This window comes from Salvelinus fontinalis, chromosome 27, assembly GCF_029448725.1.
Source record: "Salvelinus fontinalis isolate EN_2023a chromosome 27, ASM2944872v1, whole genome shotgun sequence".
Taxonomy (NCBI): Eukaryota; Metazoa; Chordata; class Actinopteri; order Salmoniformes; family Salmonidae; genus Salvelinus; species Salvelinus fontinalis.
The window spans coordinates 6,936,838-6,951,080 of NC_074691.1; the positions used below are offsets into that span (position 1 = coordinate 6,936,838).

A 14,243-nucleotide genomic window follows, 5' to 3' on the forward strand; every position below is an offset into this window, starting at 1 on the left:
TTGGGTCAAACGTTTCGGGTAGACTCAAAAGCTTCCCACAATAAGTTGGGTGAATTTTGGCCCATTCCTCCTGATAGAGCTGGTGTAACTGAGTTAGATTTGTAGGCCTCCTTGCTCACACACGCTTTTTCAGTTCTGCTCACAAATGTTCTATGGGAATGAGGTCAGAGCTTTGTGATGGCCACTCCAATACCTTGACTTTGTTGTCCTTAAGCCATTTTGCCACAACTTTGGAAGTATGCTTGGGGTCATTGTCCATTTGGATGACCCATTTGCGACCAAGCTTTAACTTGCTGACTGATGTCTTGAGATGTTGCTTCAATATATCCACATAATTGTCCTTCCCCATGATGCCATCTATATTGTGAAGTGCACCAGTCCCTCCTGCAGCAAAGCACCCCCACAACATGATGCTGTCACCCCTGTCCTTCACGGTTGGGATGGTGTTCTTCGGCATTCTTCGACCAAATTATGTTCATCTCTAGGAGACAAAACGCGTCTCCTTCCTGAGCGGTATGACGGCTGCGTGGTCCCAATGGTGTTTATACTTGCGTACTATTGTTTGTACAGATGAACGTGGTACCTTCAGGCGTTTGGAAATTGATCCCAAGGATGAACCGGACTTGTTGAGGTCTACAATTATTTTTCTGAGGTCTTGGCTGATTTCTTTTGATTTTCCCATGATGTCAAGCAAAGAGGCACTGAGTTTGAAGGTAGGCTTTGAAATACATCCACAGGTACACATCCAATTGACTCAAAATATGTCAATTAGCCTATCAGAAGCTTCTAAAGCCATGACATCATTTTCCCAGCTGTTTAAAGGCACAGTCAACTTAGTGTATGTAAACTTCTGACCCACTGGAATTGTGATACAGTGAATTATAAGTGAAATAATCTGTCTGTAAACAATTGTTGGAAAAATTACTTGTGTCATGCACAAAGTATATGTCCTAACCAACTTGCCAAAACTATGGTTTGTTAACAAGAAATTTGTGGAGTGGTTGAAAAACGAGTTTTAATGACTCCAACCTAAGTGTATGTACACTTCTGACTTCAACTGTACATGAGGAGAAGAGTATGTGTGTTTCTTTGATAGAAGCATACGTTCAAACAATGTACAAAAAGCCAAACCCCACACCACTCTGTTTTCCTACTGGCCAAATGGAAACTTTCAATTAGATCATCGCCGTGCACAGAAAAACCTTACTGCTTCTTCTTGCACTCTGCCGCTTGGTCGACAGCAACGTCTGACGTGTTGAAGTATCCTTCTGCTTTCTCAGCATGAGGATTATATGTCGTGACAAGACAAGGGAATGCTTGGTTGGAAAAACATTGCCTGGGAGAATAGTACACATTACTGTTTTAAGCTTTGAGTACTACACAAGCCATTCTCATCCAGTTATTTTAACGGTGTCTGCCATGACTGTCAATACGGGCGTACATTTCTGTATCCCCTAAACTAAAGCACTGAAATGTAGCTGATAAAATGTCTACTGACTCAGCCCCAACACTCAATGACGTAACACAACTCACCATCTGATAGGTGTACCAGTAGAGGGAGGTCATCTTCAGAACAAACCGGTAGTCCTTCCATTTGGTTCCCAGGAAACCGTTGCGCTCCTTCTTCCTGTAGAGCCAGTCCTGGCAGTCCTGACCCAGCTCCTTCACAGACAGCCTGCGCTGGCTCATTGCTGCATCCCCTACAGGTATGGGCCCTACGGACAGGCTCAGGAACAGACAAACAGACACAACAACATGTCCCTCCTCATTAAGGCATGAAGTAATTGAAACCTTGTGACTATATCATCCAGACCTTTAGTTGAGATAAAACAATTGACCGTCTAGATAAAGTAGCGCATTGTTTTTTTAGTACAAAAATTGATTCTATTAATTAAATAGGGGGGAAAAACGCTGAGAAGTATTGATCCGGCCTCCATTTCACCTCCAAACTATGTCCTGAAGGTAAAGTGGCAGGAGAGCTTGATCCAGGGAAGAGAGATGCACAGGAGAACATACAGCAGCATTCTAAATCTGGAGGCTTTAGTCACAACAGTTCATACAGACTCTCGGAATGACAACAGGCTGCAAATAAAGAGCAATTCTGTATACTTGCGCAACAGTGTAAAAGACAACACATTACACACACGTTCACATTTTCTCAAGAGATGCCGAAAGAAAGAAATCCTATTTCTCCACTCCTGTTCCCAAGACAAAATTAACATTTGTTGAATAATTTCACTGCAAGAAATGCATAATTCTGCAGGAGTTAATATGATAATAGACTACATGTGAGACGTAATAGACCTACAGTCAGTGTCCAGATTTCAGTTACTATTCCATTTAACACACATGAATTTAAATGAGACGCACCGGTTTGTGTCAAGAACGGCAACGCTGCTGGGTTTCTCACACTCAACAGTTTCCCGTGTGTATCAAGAATGGTCCACCACCCAAAGGACGTCCAGACAACTTTGGGAAGCTTTGGAATGTTGACTCCAACGCTTGACACCTTGTAGAGTCCATGCCCCGATGAATTGAGGCTGTTCTGAGGGCAAAAGGGGGGGTGCAACTCAATATTAGGAAGGTGTTCTTAATGTTTGGTATATTCAGTGTATTTGAGGTTAATCAGAATAACGTTACCTGCAAGAGATCAAGTTAAGACTACATTCTAGGCAGTGGTTTTCAACCCGGTGTACTGCAGGTGGTCTGCGATTTGTTGTTGATTTTTATTGAATTTTTCTTCCTAAAATAACAGTTTGTAGTGAGTATTATAAGCAATTTTACATTACTTTTCACAATGAAATTAGTTTATAATAATATGCTTTAATTGGTTACAGTCAATGCTAAAATGGACTACATTTGACCGGCAAGATATTTTATGTAAAAAAAAAAAAAAAAACTGACTGCCAATGGTGATCCTCAATAGCATGACGGTGATTTGGTGGTCCCGGAACAGAAATGTTTGTGAATCGCTGCTCTAGGGACAAATAGGAGTGAAAGGAGCTGACTGCAAGGGTGAATTGAGAGAAGTCCTATAACAATTAGGTCCCTAGTCCAACTATACTGAACAAAAATATATAAAACATGCAAAGTGTTGGTTCCATGTTATATGAGCTGAAATAAAAGTTCCCAGAAATGTTCCATATGCACAAAATACTAATTTCTCAAATAATGTTGTGCACAAATTTGTTTACATCCCTGTTAGTGAGCATTTCTCATTTTACATTGACATTTGAGTCATTTGGCAGACACTCTTATCCAGAGCAACTTAATGAGTGCATATATTTTTCCCCCATACTTTGCCAAGGTAATCCAGCCACCTGACAGGTGTGACATATCAAGAAGCTGATTAAACAGCATGATCATTACACAGGTGCACCTTGTGCTGGGGGGCAATAAATGGCCTCTCTAAAATGTGCAGTTTTGTCATGCAACACATTAAGTTGCCACAAAGTCTACATTTTTGAGGGAGCGTGCAATTGGCATGCTGATTGCATGAATGATCACCAGAGCTGTTGCCAGAGAATTTAATGTTATTTTCTTTACCATAATCCGCCTCCAATGTCGTTTTAGTGTGCACGCTGGAGAAGTACACTCTTCACAGATTAATCTAGGTTTCTACTGTGCTGGGCAGATGGCACACAGCATGTATGATGTCGTGTGGGCAAAAGGTTTGCTGACGTCAACATTGTGAACAGAGTGCCCCGTGGGGGTTGGGTTATGGTATGGGCAGCCATAAGCTACAGAAAACGGACACAATTGCATTTTATCTATGGCAATTTGAATGCACAGAGATATCGTGACGAGATCCTGAGGCCCAGTGTCGTGCCATTCATCCGCCGCCATCACCTGATGTTTCAGCATGATAATTCACGGCCCCATGTCGCAAGGATCTGCACACAATTCCTGGAAGCTGAACATTTCCCAGTTCTTCCATGACCTGCATACATACCAGACATGTCACCCATTGAGCATGTTTGGGATGGGCTGATTCGCCGTGTACGACAGTTTGTTCCAGCTCCCGCCAATATCCAGCAACTTCGCACAGCCATTGAAGAGTGGGACAACATTCCACAGGCCACAATCAACAGCCTGATCAACTTTATGCAAAGGAGATGTGTTGCTGAACGAGGCAAATGGTGGTCACACCAGATACTGACTAATCCCTACCTTTTTTTTAAGGTATCTGTAACCAAAAGATGCAAATCTGTATTCCCAGTAATGTGAAGTCCATAGATTAGGGCCTAATGAATTAATTTCAGTTAAGTGATTCCCTTATAAACTGTAACTAAAATATATGAAATTGTAACATGTTGGGTTTATTTTTTTGTCCAGTTTATATGAGAGCATGTTGTGTCTGTAAATTCATGCAAACAGTTAATTGTGGCAGGTTGGACAACCAGCAGTGATATATAGACCAGTAACCCCCCCCCCCCCCCAACTCAACTCCTACCCTACGAGGTCCGGAGCCTGCTAGTTCTGTTCTACCTGATAAGTAATTGTACACCTGGTGTTCCATGTCTAAATCAGTCCCTGGTTAGAGGGGAACAATGAAGAAATACTGCGGAACTGGCTTCGAGGTCCAGAGGTGAGTTTGAAGGGGCTACAGACTGAAAACACCTTTACTCATAAGAAAAAAACGAAGATACCTTAATTTTAGCCTAGATTTGTGACAGGGGGTCATTGAATATGAACGCAGTGTGTTATTTAGATATAATACAAAAAATACAAAAGGATAAAAATACCCTGCCACCGATTAACCCTCATAAAAAAACACCACCGCATTCCACTATTTTAACCCTATCTAATCCTACACCAGACCGACGGCCTGGAGACGGGACACTACCATTCAACACCCCCTGTAACTCTTCTGCAGTAAAATCTCCTAATCCCAAGTACTTCTCTGCAGCTGCCACCACAACATCTATTTCCTGTGACTTACATTCCATTTCTGTGGTACAGATGATAACCATGGCTATGAACGCTGAGAAACCAACCTTACTGAAGCACATATTATTCTCATCACTCTCTATTGGCCTACGTCTACTCACAGGAATTCTCTCAGGTACCCTCGCCCTGTACCCTCTTCCTCTACTGCTCTTATCACTGCCTTAGCATACGACAACTTCTGTACTACTCTGATCTTGGCTACCTCAACCTGTCTTTCTCTCACCGAACACATCTGATCTCCAGCACCATGAGTACCCCTACAGTTAACAAACTTTCCCAACCGATACTACCCTTTCCTTTGACTCATGCCCTCCTGCACACTTCTCACATCTAGGAATCTCCCTCCTACACACTGCTGCAACATGACCATAAGCTTGGCACCTAAAACCACGTAATGGGTTTGGGACAAAAGCTCTCATGGGATAACTGACACATCCTAACTTTACTTTGTTTGGTAAAGACAGCATCAAAACTCAGCAGGGCATACAGTGTCTTCTCCGTTTCATTACCCTCTCCACCGGGTCTGCGTCGCACCAAACGGCGGGCGTCACAGACACAGGGAGTCAACATTTTCAGTTGATCCTCCTCAACACTTAATGCCAGCCCAGTTCTCACTACTTTCAATGGCGCCCTGCTCCGGAGAGTAAAGCAAGTCAGAGGTCTTGTTCCTAGTCGCGTGGTCCTGAACTGCAGAATTACAAAGCAATCATCACAAGTCCACTTCGAGTCACTTTCACCGACCCAACAGTCCCCAACACCTCCTCCACTCCACCCAACCTGACAACACATATGGATCAGCCAAAAGGCAAGGATCCGTTCTTTCCAAAAATCTCACTCCCACTGGGCCAGAATCTTCTTTATCATCATTGGGACATTGAGGCTCGACCTAGGCCGTCTTCATTACACCGGCCACCCCTAGTCATTCATACTCACTCTAGTCAGATTCAGTTTCGTCTGCCACCCAACTGTTAGGATTTATCTAATGTCCTCTCTTTGACTTCAGCATGGTTCTCCTTCTGCTTTTCACTCATCCGCTCAACAATGTCAACAACCCGATCACCTAGTCCAGAGAAGGTATTTAAATATAGCCCACTAATCTACTATCTCTGCCTAGGCTATCTTTTAGCTTATGGAGTTGATCAGTAATTGTATGTGATTTATGTATAAAATGCAACTCCATAAATTCAATCACATATTATTCTTAATCTTGTATTTGGTTCAAAATTTCTCAGTTGCTGTTTTGTCATCGGCCACTGGGTGTCGCCGTAGCTCTTAAAGTCTGCATAATGCCGGTAGGCTACGAGGGACACGAGAATCAAATGAATGCAGGTTGAAACACATAGGCCTTACTCTTCAGGTATTAGATCACACTACATTACATGCATTCCTCTCAAAATATACTTTATCTGGGATTTGTGCTCCATTTTGAAACTTAACCCCTTTCGAGTTGTGGGCTGCCTGTCTGACCTGCGTAGTGTATAACAGTGAGTTAGTAAGCCTAAATCCTTGATTCCAGACCAGGGGCGTTTCTAGGATTTGAAGATATTGGGGGCTTAGCCCAAAGCCAGTATGGGGGTCCAGGGGCCCCCCAATTTTTTTATTTCAACAGCTAAAGGCATGAATTTGGTACACTTTGAGATGACCATTGACAGATTCGAACATTGAGAGATTAGATGTTTTACTGATAACTTTCACCTTCCCATCTGCCACAGCAGACACTGAAAGTACTCAATTACAGTAGCTACTGTAGTTCTCTGTACTCCGGAACACTCTCTACCCTCTACTCTGGAACACATACATCTACAGTATATTGCCAAAAAAACACTCAACAACTTCACACACACACACACACACACACACACACACACACACACACACACACACACACACACACACACACACACACACACACACACACACACACACACACACACACACACACACACACACACACACACACACACACACACACACACGCACACACACAATTACTGTGCAGGAATTAGATTCCATAGAGCAGCTCAAACGGAAAACTAGAAAAAGCTCGAACCAAGTTTATTCAACCCACTGGGTGCTTCAGCTGTGGACACAACATACAAGTCACAAAAGCACATATTTATACCCTCCGACCATGAGTCACCTCCTTGTACAGTATGTCTTAGATAAACAATCCTTCTCTGTTGTTAGGCAGAAACTTAGTCGGTTTCTCTTACCGGTATTGTCATGGCCCTGCCTAAGTCTAGGACCCTCATGGGTGTGGAAGTGTGTGTGTATGGGATAGGACTGTAGTCAGAATGTCTTCGGGTTGGGCCCCTATGGCCCCCCTTCCAGCAGTGTCTTCCCTCTTCAACTGTTGACCTTATCTCGAGTTGAGTTCCACATTTCTCGTTGTCCTAGTTCCACAGCAACTGGCCTGCATTATCAGGAACTGAAACTAGACTGTTGCTCTTTGCCTCCTTCTATATTTTATTCATATTAATATTCAGCAATAACAAGTTTGAACAGAATATAAATTTTTGGAACTTCCCCTTATTCTCACCCAGTAACTTTCCATACACAAAGTTCCTATTCACCCTTCATTGACCCCCAACATATACATTTCTAATACATGTAAAGTAATCAATAAGTTCTAGTATGGTAACATGAATAAGTATATGTCAAGCCAGAATCCAACAGGTGATACAGTCTAGTGTGTGCTCACCCCTCTGCCTCTCTCCGTCGCTTTCTCTGTGTCATCTGTTGTTGTATTTCTTCTGCAGTGGTGTAAAGTACTTAAGTAAAAATACTTTAAAGTACCACTTAAGTCGTTTTTTGGGGTATCTGTACTTTACTTGACCATTTATATTTTATACTTTTATTTCACTACATTCCTAAAGAAAATATTGTACTTTTTACTCCATACATTTTCTTTGACACCCAAAAGTACTCGTTATATTTTGAATGCTTTGCAGGACAGGAAAAGTCCAATTCATGTACAATTCACGTACTTACCTGGTCAACCCTTCTGCCTCTGATCTGGACGACTCACTAAACACACATGCTATGTTTGTAAATTATATCGGAATGTTGGAGTGTGCCCCTGGCTTTCCGTAAATTTAAAAAACAAGAAAATGGTGCAATCTGGTTTGCTTAATAGAAGGAATTTGAAATGATTTATACTTTTACTTTAACTTTTGATACTTAAGTATATTTTAAACCAAATACTTTTAGACTTTAGACTTTTACGCAAGTCGAATTTTACTTGGTGACTTTTACTTTTTCTTGAGTCATTTTCTATTAAGGTATCTTTACTTTTACTCAAGTATGACAGTTTGATACTTTCTCCACCACTGATCTTCTGTTCCTGTCTCTTAGTATTATATTTGACTTCCTCTTGTCTACCCTCGTTTCTCATCCTGTCCTGGAATATTCAAATGCTTTGTAAACCATGTTTTACTTTTCCACTGTCTGTATTTCACCTCTTATAAATTGTGCAAATAAATACAACTCATTCGAATCTATAGAGCAGCTTGACGTGATGGTCTACCGTGTGCTCAACCCACCTCTGTTCTCTCTCCATCAGCCCTCTTCTGTGTCTTGTCTGTTGCTGTCAAATTCGAATCCAATTTTATTGGTTGCGTACACATATTTTTCAGATGTTATTGCAGGTGCAGCGAAATGCTTATGTTTCTAGCTCCAACCGTGCAGTATACCTAACAATAGAACACAATACAAACAAATCTCCCCAAAATACAAATAAAGAAATTAAGAAATATCAGAATGAGCAATGTCAGAGTCCACAATACACTGAACAAAAATATAAAAGCAATATGTAAAGCGTGGCTCCCATGGTTCATGAGCTGAAATAAAAGATCCCAGACATTTTCCATATGCAAATCTTTTTGCACCAATCTGTTTACATCCTTGTTAGTGAGCATTTCTCCTTAGCCAAGATAATCCATCCACCTGACAGGTGTGGCATATCCAGAAGCTGACTAAACAGCATGATCATGACACAAGTGCACCTTGTGCTGGGGACAACAAAAGGCCATTCTAAAATGTGCAGTTTTGTCACACAACACAATGCCACAGATGTCTCAAGTTTATGGGGTATTGTGTGTAGATTTGATGAGCGAAAAAAAAAATAATTCATCCATTTTAGAATAAGACTGTAACGCAACAAAATGAGGAAAAAGTCAAGGGGTCTGAATACTTCCGAATGCATTGTATATACATATTTTACCATCAAAACCAAGCCCAGGCTTAATGACGCCACTGTTCCAGACTGAATGTGAAATACCGTGTATAGTCCTTTCTGTGATCAAACAGTGTCAGAGCTTTAAGCGACAACAAACTCTGTGATAATTGTGATAATTAGAGAATAATTGCAGAACTTAAAAAATGACTTTTTCTAATTATTGTTAAGAAAGAACAAACAAAAAAGACGCAACCAAAAGTGAATTGCACGTTTTTATTATATTTTAGAAACTATTACAGAGGTATTCATATTGCAAAGCACTCGCAAAGTCTTGTGAGTTGCTCGACATTTATGCGTAAAAACTTGTCCTATGGAGCGGAAATATATTAAAGAGACCCATTTATTGGAATTACCACACTGATTTCCTCCTTTAAGACAAGCTTCACAGCTCCCCCATATGTTTAGTATGTATGGTTACTCTTGCTAAGGCACTGTGTCTACCTGGTCATGACATTATGTTATGGTTTCACAGTGAGTCCCACCCAATGATGTATATAAACCCTGGATTGTGTTTTCTATGTATTGGCTATTGAGAGGCGTTGAAGCCACCATTCGGCCATATTGGCACTCCCCAGTAGGAGCAGTCCTCCATAGGAATTGGCGGAATTCTACAGTATTGCAATTAAAGGTTTGAAGGACCAAGGCACTGTATTTACGTATAAAAAAAACACAATGTTTTTAGATGTTTCAATGTTTTATTTCTATGTTTAGCTCCTATAATATGATTTAAATGTTTTCATTAAGGTGTCTGTAATATAATAAATGTGTCAAAAACTAAATGTAAACATTAATAAATGCATTTCCATATCTTCCTCAATATTTTTTACAAAGGAGGAGGAATGCCAAGATGGTGGTGCGGTGGCTTCAAAACAGCGCCCCCTGTACGTGTTGAAACACATCTATGGTCACACCTGCTTTATCGAGAACAAGTTAGTGAGATACACGTTTTTTTTAAATGTTACCTGAACTTCACAAAAATATGCGCGCACGGACGCTCACTCACACACACACACACTCACGTACACACGCACGCACACACACACACTGACACTGGTTGTTACAGCACTGGATCAAGCGTTTTCCTCATACACACAGTAGCTTAAAAAAAAGGCCAACTCTGGCAGTTATTTCCAGCGCATAATAACATGGTATACTATGAAGAGAAGAGCACACTAGCTCCAATAGAAATGATAGGCATTGTATCTTAATCAACCTCCAACTGAAATCAAATCAACTTCTGAAAAAGATTGAAACATATTTACAAAGAAGTCTCTAGACAGACACAAACGAAATAACTTAACAGTTTACACATAGGAGAGTTCACCTACAGAAGCAAGGCAAACGTTTCCTAAACCTGAATTATAATCCTTCCCGTGATAAGGAGAATGAGCAGAAACAGAAGCTCCACTGTTTTCTATAATACTTATTTATACTTGGCATTTTCTTTAACCCCCCCCACAAAAGATGGAACACTGTCAGAATCTGTCAGCATATCGAATCTAAACCAGTTCAAATGTAGCAAGAGATCCAACCCAATGGTCTACCACTACATCATGTGGTGTTGAAATGAAGCAAGACCTTCCGTCAGAGCTTCCAAAGGCTGCTTAGCACTCCAAGTTCCAACAGAACGTTCCAGGTTTGGTACGTGTAAGTCAGAATACTGAGTGGAGAAGCCAGACCATTATTCGACGGTAGCAAGGTAAAGGCACTGGGGGGGGGGGACACGTTCCACAAGGTCGAGGCACTCGTCAATGACTCAGCAGCCTAAGGCGGGCTAGCCAGCCCCCCAGGATTGAAGTGGGTTCCGAAGGAGGATGTTTGGGAGTAGCAGCAGCAGGGATCACAGTCGTAGCTGGGGAATCTTTGGATGATGCCTCCCGGTATGGGATGGTAGTGCTGTTGTGCAGGTCAGCATTGATGAAGCACTGGGAGCCCCTAATGTGGTCGACGCCATGGATCAGCTGGCCAGACCGCCCCTCCAGGGCCCTGTAGGGTAGGGGAAAGTACGGGGCCTCCTCAGAGATGGTGGCGATCCGCTCGTTACTCAGGTATCTGTGGAGGATGTCCTCTCCTGTAGGGGTAAACAGACAGACAGACAGGCATCTCAATCAATCAATCAATGAAATGTATTTAATAAAGCCCGTTGTACATCAGCACTTACACAACACCTGCCGAACCCTCTCTGTTCAAGGTTAAGTCAGTCTAAGAAGGAGTTGAGGCCAAAATCAACAGTGGTTATGCTGGGGCTTACCCTAAAGTTAATGAACAACGACTTAAGAATTCGAGGCACGCAGTCCGAGCCGGCCTCAGTTTGTCCTGCAGAGTAAATAAGCCTGTGAAATGGCAATTCTGATAACAGTAGATTAGCCTCAGTTAGGTTCCGTCCCAAACGGTACCCTCAGAGCTACCACATAACGCTCTGAGAGCCATTTGTTTCTTAGACGTTGATGAGAGTGTGGTTGTCCTATGGTTATTTTGCATGCAACCTTCCCACAATGTTCTGGGAATGGTGCAGGATAGCCAGCTAGCACATAGCATTCTGAGAAGCATGTGTTTCTAAGGTGGGAATTTCAATACTTCAGCATAACGTTTCCTAATGGTTTCCTCAGGGTTCTATTTGAAAGTAATTTTCTCAAATTGTTCAGAGAATGTTAAGAAACAACGTTGTTCTGTGTGAATTTCAGTACTTCAGCGTAATGTTTTTATACAGGTTCCCTCATGGTTCTATTTAAAGTCATGCTCCCAGAATGCCCAGGGAATGTTAAGAAACTATGTTGTTCTGTGTGAATTTCAGTACTTCAGCGTAATGTTTTTATACAGGTTCCCTCATGGTTCTATTTAAAGTCATGCTCCCAGAATGCCCAGGGAATGTTAAGAAACTATGTTGTTCTGTGGGAATTTCAGTACTTCAGCGTAATGTTTTTATACAGGTTCCCTCATGGTTCTATTTAAAGTCATGCTCCCAGAATGCCCAGGGAATGTTAAGAAACTATGTTGTTCTGTGGGAATTTCAGTACTTCAGCGTAACGTTTTCTGGTTCTATTTAAAGTCATGTTCTCAGAACATTAAGAAAACTTTCCATAAAAAACCCCAAGAAAACATTAGTATCGTTCAAAGAACATGCTAAGAATGTTATTTAAAAACATATATATTCAGTTCTCAGCGCCAACAAAACCCTATCCTGTTAAGTGTGTTCATGTGTGTTGGCCGCACCCACTAATTGGCCAGACCTGAGCTTAATGAATGCTTGTTCACTTTGAAATGGGGTCTGTTTGAATAGACAAAAATTAACAGCTTTGTATGAGTTATAAAAAAAAACAGGTCATGATAGCTCCATCCTTGTGGTGCAGTGGATTAATTCCATGGATAGAGAACAGAAGATCATAGGTTTGAGTCTCACTGACGGTGTGCTAAAATAAATGTTTAATTTTTTAAAATATATATATTTTTTATTGAATATCGAAAACATTCAATATATTTGCAGTGGAGCCGCTCAATAACTACATCATTCCAGTCATCCAACAGACTCCCATTCAGAGCGACACACAGAAGCATCCAGGGTCAATGCTCAGCTCAAGGGCACATTGACAGATCTCCCACCAGGCCAAAAAACGTGAACCTGAACCCTCCAATATCCCCCCACAGTTCCCCAATAGCTGTCCCTCAACCATTCGAGACCCCTCCCACAGTCCCCCCCAATAATAAAAATAAAAAATACAATTAATTCCATTCCCCATTCCCAAGAACCCCTCAAAGCAACAACAACCAAGAGAATGAACTAAAGAGAAAAAAGAAAAAGACAGAAGGAAACAGTGAACAACAATGCAAAAGATATCTCCAGCAACACATATCTTTCAACTATGCTGTGATGTTTAACGTACAATTTCAATCTGTCTAATTGAATAGAATCCACAGATTGCGAGTTGAAGATAGTTTTACTAAGAGTATTAGTATATTAGTAATTGACTGACCCGGTCTCTCCAGATCTCCTAACAGTACTATTTCTAGGGTCAATTTTAGATCAATGCTATGCATTTTCAGCCATTCCTGAACCTGAGACAAGAAACAGGCCACTCAAGGGCAATACCAAAATAAATGGTCTATTGATTCTGTATCCTCACAACAAAATCTGCAGAGCTTCGATGATTTTATGCCCCAAATATTCAACATTTTGTTGGTGGCAAGAATTATATATAATAATTTTAGCTGAAATGCAGGAAGTCTTGAATCTTGCGTTGTTTTATATATCAACTCATACACCCTGTACCATGGAATCGGTACATCAAAAATCTCTTCCCAACTATTTTGCAATCTGTATGGCACAGGTGACAACATCCTGGTCCTCAAATGAAATGGGTATACTTTCCTATTTATGCTATATTTATTCCTCCGCCAGTTTTGATCCTTTATATTGGACAGACAGACCAGTTACCTACCTCCTCCCGCTGCCACCTGCCTCCTCCATTTTGGGGGTAATGCTGTAATCAATTGGTTGTACTCTTGGATTGAACAGACCTTCCCGTACAATTCTGACAACTCCATGAAGGACATAACTCCACTATTCCAATTTACAATAAAATTTAAGAACAAAATACCCTTTTCAAACATCTTTCCCAAAAATACAGGTATTTTATCAACCAGCACATTTGAGTTCAACCATAATATTTGTTCTATAATTTCATGGGGACGAAATTGAAATTGTAGCCAGCTCTGCAATGCTTGTTTGAAAAAGAGAGATACTTTGAAAAAAGTATAATTTTCAATTAATCGAAAATGAGACATGGCAATCTGCACAAAGGCAATTTTTAAACAATGGATGAGTTTTTCTTACTTGATAACCATTTAGGGTTCAAGTAAAACTTTTGAATAAGTGAAGCTTTTAGAGAGAGGTTTAGTGCCTTTATATTTAATAATCTCAACCCACCCAATTCATATTCATTCAAAATCAAAAGTAACAGTCAGTATATGGTGTGGCCACCAGCTGCATTAAGTACTGCACCACATTTGCCAGGTCTTGCTGTGAGATGTTACCCCACTCTTCCACCAAGGCACCTGC

The 14,243-nt window shown here is 41.1% G+C and overlaps 1 protein-coding gene across 1 annotated transcript in view; it reads right to left on the minus strand.

Annotated features, from left to right (window-relative positions):
• Nucleotides 1-9,386: 9,386 nt before the first annotated feature.
• The window catches only part of LOC129824932 (connector enhancer of kinase suppressor of ras 3-like), a 40,877-nt gene continuing 36,020 nt past the window's right edge, over nucleotides 9,387-14,243 (minus strand). The window contains exon 13 of the mRNA XM_055884505.1: nucleotides 9,387-11,258. Coding sequence (XP_055740480.1) covers nucleotides 10,936-11,258 — 323 coding nt within the window. The 3' untranslated portion in view covers nucleotides 9,387-10,935. The remainder of the gene's footprint in view (nucleotides 11,259-14,243) is intronic.